Raw genomic sequence first — 11,501 nt, forward strand, 5'->3', positions numbered from 1 at the left:
ATTTGGAAAAGAATTGACTTTGGATAGATGTCTGCAAATTTTGATCTAACTTTTTTACAACGTTTTACAGATTTGACAATTATTATAATAAAAAATTTTTGTACTTAAAAAAACTTATGTCAATTTAAAGTCAAATCATCGTTGAACATGAAATAATATAAAATATAAAGTCTTTTTGAATTTTCTCAGACAGCAAAATGTTAGCAAGATGTTGACAGATTGGTAGCAGATATTTGATCAGAAGATGTTAACAGACTGACACAACTGATGTCGCATTCTGTTCCTATTCTATCGACAGAGTCTGTTAACATTTTATGCAAATAGACTGGCAGCAGAAATCAAATAGAACCTGTTGACAGAAAACAGATTACGATAACAGATTACGAGCAAAATTTACTGACATAACTTGACAGCAAATTGGCAGCAAAAATTGAGCAAGATCTGTCATTTTTATTTAAATCAATTTTGTTTCTTATAAGAAATTTTTCGTACATATATATAAACTTTTTATAATAACTTTTTTATAATAACTTTTTATACATAATTATACATAGTTATATATTTATATATACTAGTGTGAAATAAGTACAATTTTATTGCTAAAATATTATCGATTAGCTTCACATTTCAAAATACATGTTAGAAAGCTGTAAAATAATCAAAGAAATATTCGGAGATTCAGAAAGCACACTCCAAAAAAGCTTGGGAATCTCTAAGAGATTTGCATATTCGATTTACCTATTCGATTTACATATGCCAATTTTTATAGGACTCCTGGACGTTTTCTTCTTACAAGAAGCAAATCCATCTCGTAGCGAGGCTGTGTATGAAAAGCATCTTGCTCAGTTTCTACTGCCAATCTGCCATCAGATTATACATACAAACTCTATTCGATTTCTATCACCAATATGCTGGACATAGCATGTTATCAGGCTTTGTCACATTTTTGACAGCAGTATGCTAACATTGTCTAGTACAAACTTTGTGTACAATTTGTTGCCTTTCTGCAATCAGAAATTGATAGCTCTGCTCAAAATCTGCCTCTTCAGATTTGGCTGAGTTAATACATAAAATTAAGCAATTATTCAATCATCATAATTACTTTGGTTGATCATGGACGTATGAATATCTGGATGGAACCCTCAGGTGCGGGGGTGGAGTGAAGATTTTAGGAGAGGAGGGAGGCCGCCATATTGTCTGACGACAATATTTGATACTGCTTTCTATCAAATGGTAAAATAATAAAGTAACTGTGACTTTTTCACGTATGCTGCATTATTTATCCTTGTTATTCATTTTCATATTCGAATGTTAAACAGAGATAAATGATGTAGCATCCGCTTCATGCGTGAAACGGAATGCAGCCTATGTGTGATATCGCTGCTGGATACTGTGATGAGAATAATAGTTTCCATTTACATCGATTCTCAGATAATTCTTTTATGATGTCATAATTCAATTGAATGCGCGTTCTTTTTATATTCTGACAATGAGATTTAATTGTGTTTTTGTTTATAATCTACACAAGATCGAGACCGTATGTTTTGATGAGTGAGTTTCGTAAACTCACTTTAAAAGTCAGTTCGAACCTGTGTTGTCTTATCTGTGATAACTTTTTATCAAACTAAGCAAATAATGACGTCATTAATCTGAGTATGAAATACTCAAGTATACTGAGTCTGAAGTGAGTTGAGTATGAAATACTCAATGTTATCAATGTTACAACGTACCGATAATTAATTACGAGTACAAAGTCATATAAAAATTAATATTCTAATAATAAAGTCATGTTAAAATATTATTAATATAAAATTCAAGGCAGTATCATATATTTTATATTAATAATGTTTAACATGATTTTGGATTTTATTAGGATTTTTATGCGACTTTAATTATTACTATTTGCAATTACCAGTTCTTTGTAACGTTAATTATGACTTTGTGTACAAATCGAAATTTGTTCAATTATATGCAATTTAGTTTTATATTATCTCTCCTCTCCCCCCCTCTTTCTCTCTCTCTTTCTCTGGTTTTAAAATAATTTGGCTCAGAGCCCCTTTTTTAATTATTTGATTTTGTAAACATTTAACGGCTGTATGCAATTGAAAATAATTTGCAGTTTATATTAAAAGAAGTAACGGGTATGTACATGTATATTCATTATTTCTTTTAATATAAACAGAAAATTATTTTTAATTGCAAACAACCGTTGAATTAACTTTGCCTCACACAAAATTCTATTTTTATGCACTGGAAATACAAATATCATAATACATATATCGATTTTCGAAGCTAAAATGTCACCAGACAAGATGGTTGATCCCCCTCCCCCCTCCCTCTCGTAGATCTCGGTCCCCTCGTTCATAAACTGACTTCATGTTCCGTCCAGATATTCATATCATGTGGTTGATTCTATAGTTAAACAGCACTTCAATTATTTTTTATTGATTATGTAATAAAAATAGTTAATTTAAATGCAGAAATATTGTCAAAATAATTAAATAATATAATTGATATGACTGTATATGAATAATTTTGTGACTAGAGAAAAAAATGGTTGCCACAACTTTAATAGTATAGTTAAGTAGCATCTCAATTATTTTTAATAGGTGACAATAAAAATAATTTTTAATAAAAATTTTTTAATTTAAAGATATATTGTCAAAATTATTTGAGCATAGTTCTGCAATTATTGTTAAATTATTGCAAAAATTGTATTCTTATAATACAAATTTTTTTTTAATTTTTAAATACATTTTTTGGATAAACTTTTGAAAATCTGGAAGCTCTGATTTTCTTGTCGATTGTTGTATACAACTATATTTTAATTAACTTATTATTTTATTTGCGCTGGTTACGAATATAATCATGAAAATTGCCGACAGGATCATTTTTGAAGTCAAAATCAAATTTGGAAAAATCAATTTTTTTACATTTTTTTTCATTTATTTGAAAATGATCTTATCATCAATTTTCATAGTTATATATATATCAGTGCTCGCAAAGATTGCATATTTCCGGCGCGCTATCCCCACTACTGCTTGAGGCTCGCCGGACGCTCACGTGACGTTTTGGCTCAAGACCGTCTCTGTAGCTTAAATGTACGGAGGTCGTACCTTACGTTATTAAAGAATATTTTTCTTACAAAATAATTTTTATTTCCTTAACAAAATCAAATAATAAATTTTCTAAAACATTTTGTCATAATTCTTGCCTACTAGAAACCATTCAATAATTGTTATAAATTTACATCGAGAAGTTTCTAGAATAATTAACACATTTTGTCATAATAATTTTTGCCTATCAGAAATCATTCAATAATTGTTATAAATTTACTTCGAGAAGTTTCTATTTCTGGGGTAATAATTTACACTAATACTGAGTTAATAGCACGTTTGAATTCTTGATATTCGATTATTATTAATCCCGTCCCCATTATGAATGAATCAAACAAGATTTCTAGTGCATTAAAATCGACATCTATTTACCTGAATTTTACAGAAAATTATTTATATTTTCTTTATGTGATGCAAGAAAATATTTTATGTAATTAACAATTAATTAAAAAGTAGTAATTTATTATATGTATGTATACATATAGTATCTCGAAATTCGAGGACAATATTATTACGGCGTGAAATTTCGTGAAAAATTAGATCGAAAAGTCTTCTACCATTTTGCAATTTTCGCAATAGTTGACAAGATATTAATTATTATTAAATATCGCCGAATATTGATTTTCAATAATTTTTTTACTCAAGTATCATCAACTTTACAGAAAAACAGCAAGAGACAAAAATTGTTTATTTTTTCTCATAGAGCTCTAAGAATTTTTTCAGAATTTTTTATTAATTTTTCAATACTGTCTGTTTTAATTGGAAAATTGTGAAAATTGCAAAATAGTAGAGATTTTTTGACTTAATTTTTCATGCTGTAATAATATTGTCCTCGAATTTCACTCTGTATAACTATAATTTATATTATTTTTGTTATAACATTAAATAATTAATGTAATTGTTATACATATTGCATGATAGCTTATAATACTTGTCATAATCATTCCGCTTCAGCTGCAATAACTTTAAAATAGTAAATTATTAACTTCAGTTACAATAACTATAAGATTGTTACTGAATAACTATAAAATAATTTATCCAACTATATGTGCACTAGTCCTATGTATAAAACTTATACAATTATTATCTATATAGGGTGCATCATCAAAATCCGGATAAATTTCAATTTAAATTTTCCGCTATATTGTGCCTCCGCCAAAGGTTGTTGCGTCCGAGAAAACCTGACGCTTCTAGTAAACAGTCATATTCTCAAAATGGCCGCAATGTTGAATCTAAGTGCGGAGTATAATCGAAGAGCTGCGATCATCGAAGGCCTTCGCGCTGGGCGCTCAGCAACGAAAATAATTCGGTTCTTTGGATACCCGAGATCAACGTTTATGACGTTTGTGGCAAAATATACGGTTTTAAAACAGTCCAACGAAGGTGCCAGCGAGGAAAAGTCATTCGAAAGAATACCCCCGCAGTCGTTGAAAGGGCTCAATTTTGACCCAGGGCAATCGTTGTTCTGATGGTAGTGAAGCCGTGGATAGAAGTTGTGGCGTCCGAAAGGCCACATATTTTTCAGCAGGACGGTGCACTGGCTCACACAAGTCATTTAATTCACAATTGGCTTTCAAACAATCGATATGTTTTGATCCAAGGAATTCTGGCCCAACAGCCCAGATTTAAATCCCTTGAACTACGTTGAAAGAGTCACAAACAAGTCTCGGCATCCCAATGTAACATCATTAAAGACCGCTATTAAGGTAGCATTCGTCAGAATGGACAGCGCTACAGCGTGCGTGCGAACGCTTCAGACTGAGAATAGAGGCTGTCATTCAAACTAATGGGAGATATATTGAATAATTTTGCGCTACAGAGATCCCTCAAGTGCCAAGATCCCAAAAGGATTTTTTGTAATATTTAATTGTTTATTAAAACATTTTGTTTAAAGAAATTGTCCGATTTGTCCGGATTTTAATGACGCCCTGTAGTTATCACTATTAAGTCACTTTCCCTAAATGATTGAATTGTATTTATGTATTTAATGCATAATTTATTATAGTTATTTAAAATTTATAATATTTCAAAACTATAATTTAAGTGAATATGTAATATCAAAGAATTAAAATATTATATAGTTAATATTAATAATCTTCCTATAAAGTTTGTACAACTCTTTCACTTATTAGTTGTGGCAACCATTCAATTTTAATTTTTCAACTCAAATTTTTTTTACCAATGTGTACTTATGAATTAATAGTTCACATTATTAGTTTGCATAAAGAAATAACATAGTATTTTTAGAATTGGATTCAGATATCTAATTAAAACGTATAGGAAAATTTATGTATATGTGTGCATGAGATATTCATGTAGTAATATGTAGTATTAACGTGTCAATGACACATAAATTGTCTGTGTGTGAACACAAAGTTAATATAACATGTGCATTATGTTATATTGTTGAGTGGGAAATTACAACTAACAGGTACATTGTATGTAACTTTGTGTTCACTGGGATATAAAGTTCTACTTAATCGGTAAAACAGACGTCTTTAGAATCTCCTTAAATATTGTTTTGATGCAATTTGATGGAATTATGTAATACATTAATACAAGTAAATCTTTAGAAACGCGTAAATTTTTCACGCGTATTTTTATATCGATTAGTAGCAGAAACGGAGGATTATGGACGCGGACGCTTCTATCTTCACATGTTGCTATGAAGGACGTACAACAAAGGAATATCCATGAGGTTTCGGGAGATGTGATACCAATAAATATGGTAAAGGGTATCGGACACCTCAGAGATCCTCGACTGAACAAGGTACCCTTTGCTTAAATTTAGCTCCCTTTGCTTAAATTTTCTTTAACCCTTTCGCTTCTAAAGCCGACAATAGCTATGAACTAATTTGTAGTGTTTCTATAATCTGGAGACATGGTAGTGTTTTAACACTAACACAAAAGCGCAGCTTCATGGCGCAAGACACTGCTGTGCTCTTTTACGTGAGCCAGCGAATTGCGGCAGACTGATAATCGGGTTTCACTATTGATTGAATTGATCAAGTTCTATATATACTCAATCGGTAACTACCACTCGGATTGTATAATAAAAATTTTTATTTTTTTTTTCTACGTGCTCTACGAATGGAGATATTGCGATGCAAATCTCTGTATCTCTGAATTTTATCATTATTTTAAGGTAACATTAGCATAAAATGATTTTTCTACAAATGTGCTAAAATTTAACATACAAATAAGTTTGTATGCAATTAGAAACATATTAACGTGAAAAGAACGCAATATTTCAATTTTCTTTGGTATATTGTGACGACTGAAGGAAGTAATAGGGAGTAGAGGGGATAGCGTTTGACAGCACCGGCGTCTATCTATCATTTTCTTTCCGCGTGTGCGACATTGGACAGGCACAATCGAAAATTTTCTCTCTGTGGCGGGAGTGAGATATCGCCATCAAGCATCGCGATGGAACTAAACTTTTGGATGGAACTAAACGGTATTATCGTGTTAATACTGCTACCTTAAGAAATCGTCATTATTAATATCATCGACCGCTCAAAATGTACGGCTGGAAGTTTTAGCCTACAAGGTAGACGTTAGCGAGTATGGTTAGTGTCCCTAGAAGAGAGTCACGAGTAAATAGTCTGAAATAAAATGGCATCTAACATTATCGATCTTATGCAGATTGAAGTGATAAAGTAAAATGATAAAATTGATAAAAAATTGAAAACAATTTTAAATTTATCAAAATTAAATGAATAAGTAAGCCTACACATCATTATAAAGAATTAAAAATATATAAAAAGATATTATGTGGTTAGGTTCGAAAGAAAGCGTCGAAAGTAACATTCTTGTCACTCAGATAATTTTAATATATTGAAAGAAAAATGTATTAAATTTTAATAAATATTTATTTGATTAGTGCCAATTGAATATTTACTAAATGTAAACTGCGAAGCGTGATGCAATTTCGTCATGCGTTGGCGATTAATATTTTTTAAAATCTTCGCAAATTAAATTTGGAGTTCAGATTGCACATTTCAATTATTTTGCCTAATGTTATACTTATTCCTTTTTTTCTTTTTGTTTTATAGTATTTAAACTGCTCACGGAGACATAAAACGATCGAGTTCAAAGACGATATTACCTGTAAATCATATAGGGCATTATAGGGCATAGAACTTTAAAATATATTTCCTCGTGTTCACAGAACTGTTTACAGAATTTTATTATTATTATTATTATTATTATTTGGATATTAGAAAAACATTTTCAAAAATAACAAAAATAAATTTAAAAATATATACCACTTTGATCAAAAAGTTCCCGGAATTATCACCAGGTGATGCTCTGAGTCAGCTGATTTAAGTTCTGTTTTTTTTGTTAGGTTGCCACATCTATCATTGACATTCCCACCAAATTTTATCACCATAGCTTGACATTTGTAAAAGTTACGCCGTCTTGAGTACATCTATCTCTGCACGTATTTTCGATTTTTTACAGTTTTAAAAATGGAGTTGAATTTGCAACAATGAGTTTGTATTCAATTTTGCGTTAAAAATGGATTCAATGGTGTGAAAATCTTGGAAATATTGGGAAACTGTTTCGGCAGCGATACTCTAAAGAAAACCCTTTTATAAGTGGCATGAAAAAACCATTACGGGGAACGCGTTTTAACAGTCGAAAGGAGGTAATGGAAAAATCGAAGACGGCTCTGATGGCTATACCGATAGAGTTCCAGAAATGTTTCGAGAGCTGGATCAAGCGCTGGCATAAGTGCGTTGCAGTCGATGAGTACTTTGAAGGAGACAATATCACTTTTAATGAATAAAACTTGTATTTTGAATTTTCTGAATGAATTCTGGGAACTTTTTGACCAAAGTAGTATTTAGATATTATTCTTGAGACTTCCACGGATCTTTTCTATATAAAGATTATGCGTTTCGCGGATTTCTTCCGTGTCCAGATCCATTCTTCTTCAGATCCAAGAATGAATCTGGACACGGAAGAAACCCACGAAACGCATAATCTTTATATATTTAGATATATTATATATTTTTTTTTATAATGAGGAGGAAATGCCTCTTCCAACGCATTCCTTCCTGTCTCCTGGAGAGAAGTCGGAAGGTTGTGTGAGACTTGCATTTACAAAAATCTCTCCGGATGTCTCGCCTTGGGCGTTGGCCAGGGGGACCTGGGCTCATGTACAGCTTCTATTTGGCCTCCTCGCGTCCAGCTTCAGCTCGTTCCTAAGGGATCCGATTCCCGATGGAGAGTCGGGGAATCGCAGGCTAGCGGATCTGGCCCGTCTCCCGATATGCTTCTTCCTTCGACGAGGCCCGCTGACTACGCGAAGGAAGGCCTCAAAGATCATCGACTCAGAGAGATAGATCAAGCTCCTCCCTCCCTCCCCTTCATTATTCCCTAAGCGGATGACAGGTGGTGAGGGCCTGGAGGCTACTCTCATGAAGGTGCTTCCTGCAGTCCTTCGAGGACTGGGCGTCCCCCATCAGCGAGAATCCGCTCAGCATACAATCAATAAAATAATAATCCGGAAGGAGGAAAGGAGAGGAGGCCTTTTTAGCGAACGAACCAGAAAGAGGAAAGAGTCGAGCAGACGCTTTCCTGAATCTAAGCCCTTCCAAATCTCGGAGGAATTAAAGAAAGGAAAAATGCCGGGGACATAGATAAAATGGTTCGGAAAGGCCACTGTGATGGGAAGGAAGGCCACAAAAAAGACAATGGCTGGAGCCAAACAAAACTCTGCAACAAAAGGTATCCTCCAGGGAGAAGAGAAGACAGAAATCGAACTCTAACTAAGGGAAAGTCGGAGGGGAAAAAGAAGAAGAAGAGGAACTCGCCAGGCTGTTATGCTCACGTGCTCCCCCAGTAAATATCGGGAGGCGGCTCAGGAAGCTAAAGCCGGCATATCCCTTGATGCCCTTGGCTTTTTTTTTTTTATTTTTTTTTTTAATAGGAGAAGAGAATCTTGAATATCCCTCAGCGACGATCCCCGGAGAGATCATTCCATTGTGAAGGGAAGACATCCTCAGGTTGACCTAACCCATAGATAGTGTAAGACTAACTGACCTTATTCCCCCTGAAAGAGAAATCTATCCCTTGTCCCGCTTCACCGACGGAGAGAAGAGGCCTCGAGTTCCTGCTCGGGAGTCTCCTCCCCCGGAGCATGTCGCCGCAGACTCAACGTGTCACATCTCCCACAGGAGGGAGAGAGGGGGTCACAACACACTCAGGCGGAGAAGGCGAAGGACAAACCCACTGTCACTGCCAGTACAGTGTACCAAATAGCCGGGAGAAGGGGGGGAGGGGGAATACGCTTACGTGGGGTCATTTAACACGATGGCCCTGGGCTTTTCTCCTCGCCCATGTCAGACCGACCCGAGGCCCCTAAATGGCCGTCAGTGCGATTCCTCAGCGCGCATAAGTAAGAGGGGGGAGGGGAATCGTGCGCTTCCTCCCCGCGCTCTTAGAGAGAAGGTCATTCATATCTTCTCGCCTTGCCGAGCCGGGGCGCAGCGTTCGAGGATGGCAGTATTCTCTACTTTCGGTCCATTGTCGCTTGAGCCTCTAATGGAGACATACGCCCGCTCACGAGGCAGCCCCGGCGGGGCATTCCCGACTATCTTTCTAACTCAGATACTTTGTATACTTTCATGTATATTCATATATATATATATGTGTGTGTGTGTGTGTGTGTGTGTGTGTGTGTGTGTGTGTGTGTGTATATATATATATATTTATATACATTTAAAAATATTAACATTTACAATATTTTTTAAAATCAATTAAATGTTCGTTCGGAAGATTCCGACCGGAAAATTCTTTTCTTTCATGACAATATTACCATGGAACCGGAAACTAAACTTGTAGGATTTCATTGGAAAGGAATTTCATCTTGATGTAATAGGAGACTGTAATGTCAAACGTAGAAAAATAAGAAGTCAAAGAATGCTACCTAATAGATTGATCAGATTTCTAAAATCGCAAGTGAAATCGGCGGTAGAGTATTTTCAAGTTAACAATAGAATCAGTCTATATAACACCTAAAAACAATTCATTTCTACTTTCCTCCATCTCCTGCTTATTCCCATCAAAGATAAAAAAATTCATAGTATAAATTAAGATATGTAAAATACATAATAGATTCGATCAGAAAATCGATAAGTCGTGAGCAATTTAAATTAGTAATTCTGATTTGGGAGTGCATTTGTAGATGAAATGATTTTCAAGGGACAGAGGGACGTCCTTTTCTGCTAATTTCTTGGTGCAGATCTAATCTATCCAAAGTCACTGAAAAGTAAGTTTAAAGCAATCTATTCATTAAAGATTTTATTTGGAAAATTCGAATATTCTAGTGCGCTCCCAAATATTGAATAGAAATAAATGGGCGGAGCGATCCGTACAAACGCGACGTCAACAATTTGACAACAACAGACGCTGCATTAAGAAATGCTTCCAGTCCAATTAAAACTCATAAAAAATTAAATTTATTGCAAATAAATTAGATAAGTAGAAAATAAAGTAGAGAATGAAATTAGAACCTCTTTCGACCGCACTTTTCGACTAGAATTGATTTCATCTTCTCTAGAAATCTTCTACTCTCCAATTTTAAACCCAAATAGTACCTGTCAATCTCTCCTGAAGAGACCATTTCTCTTATATAAATCCTTCTAGTTAATCATCCACTTTCGAACTTTTTGAAAATAAGCCTTCTTTTCTTCCTCCAACATGAACAAATTTATATCTTTCATCCATCTCTCTCTCATTCAAACGATTTAGAAGAACTATTTTCTTCAAATTTATAACTTCCTAATTCCTTAGAGTTTCAAATATTCAGAGTTTATCTTTCTAGATTCTCTCCTTATCAACAAATTACAATCTTAGATCCTAAAATCCACGAATCTTTCCCCGTTCCCATTCATTTTTTATACCCCAAATTAATCTCTCCCTCTCCTGATTTAAAGACATAATTTATGTACACTAACAATATTTGGATCCCCCTAGCTTAATTAAAATTAAAAAAAACTTATGTAAATAACGAATAAGACATAGGTTAAAATTTTAATTACATTTTCCAAGATCTTGTTCAGAAACCTTCAAAATAATGTAAAATCATTCGCAAAATACAACATAATATAATGCAATACAACACAATAATTTTCACTAAAGTAGATAATATTTAGTAAACTTAGTTTAGTAAGTTTTAAAAAATATCTCTATCCTTAAAAAACTGTCCCCTCTCCCTCTCTCATTTCGACACGTTTCTGCTCCCTAGTGCTCTCTCTTTTATTTCCTACTATTTTTTTGTCCTACATGCCCGCGCTAATTCATCCCTTTTTCCCATATCCAATCTTCAAAACCCCATACTTTCCTTCCCCCCCCCCCCCCCCCCCCCCCCCCCCC

General features: G+C 34.0%; 1 protein-coding gene across 8 annotated transcripts in view; it reads left to right on the forward strand.

Annotated features, from left to right (window-relative positions):
- Positions 1-11,501, forward strand: part of LOC108684530 (NADP-dependent malic enzyme-like) — a 53,692-nt gene that overhangs the window by 15,769 nt on the left and 26,422 nt on the right. For 5 of the 8 annotated variants that reach the window (XM_018188896.1, XM_018188899.1, XM_018188900.1 and 2 more), the window contains exon 2: positions 5,730-5,886. The exons of 1 other annotated variant lie outside the window; for it this stretch is intronic. In XM_018188896.1, the coding sequence (XP_018044385.1) occupies positions 5,730-5,886 (157 nt within the window). The remainder of the gene's footprint in view (positions 1-5,729; positions 5,887-11,501) is intronic. 2 more of the 8 variants (XM_018188898.1, XM_018188895.1) reach the window with 1 other exon arrangement.

Source organism: Atta colombica, unplaced genomic scaffold (assembly GCF_001594045.1).
Source record: "Atta colombica isolate Treedump-2 unplaced genomic scaffold, Acol1.0 scaffold135, whole genome shotgun sequence".
Taxonomy (NCBI): Eukaryota; Metazoa; Arthropoda; class Insecta; order Hymenoptera; family Formicidae; genus Atta; species Atta colombica.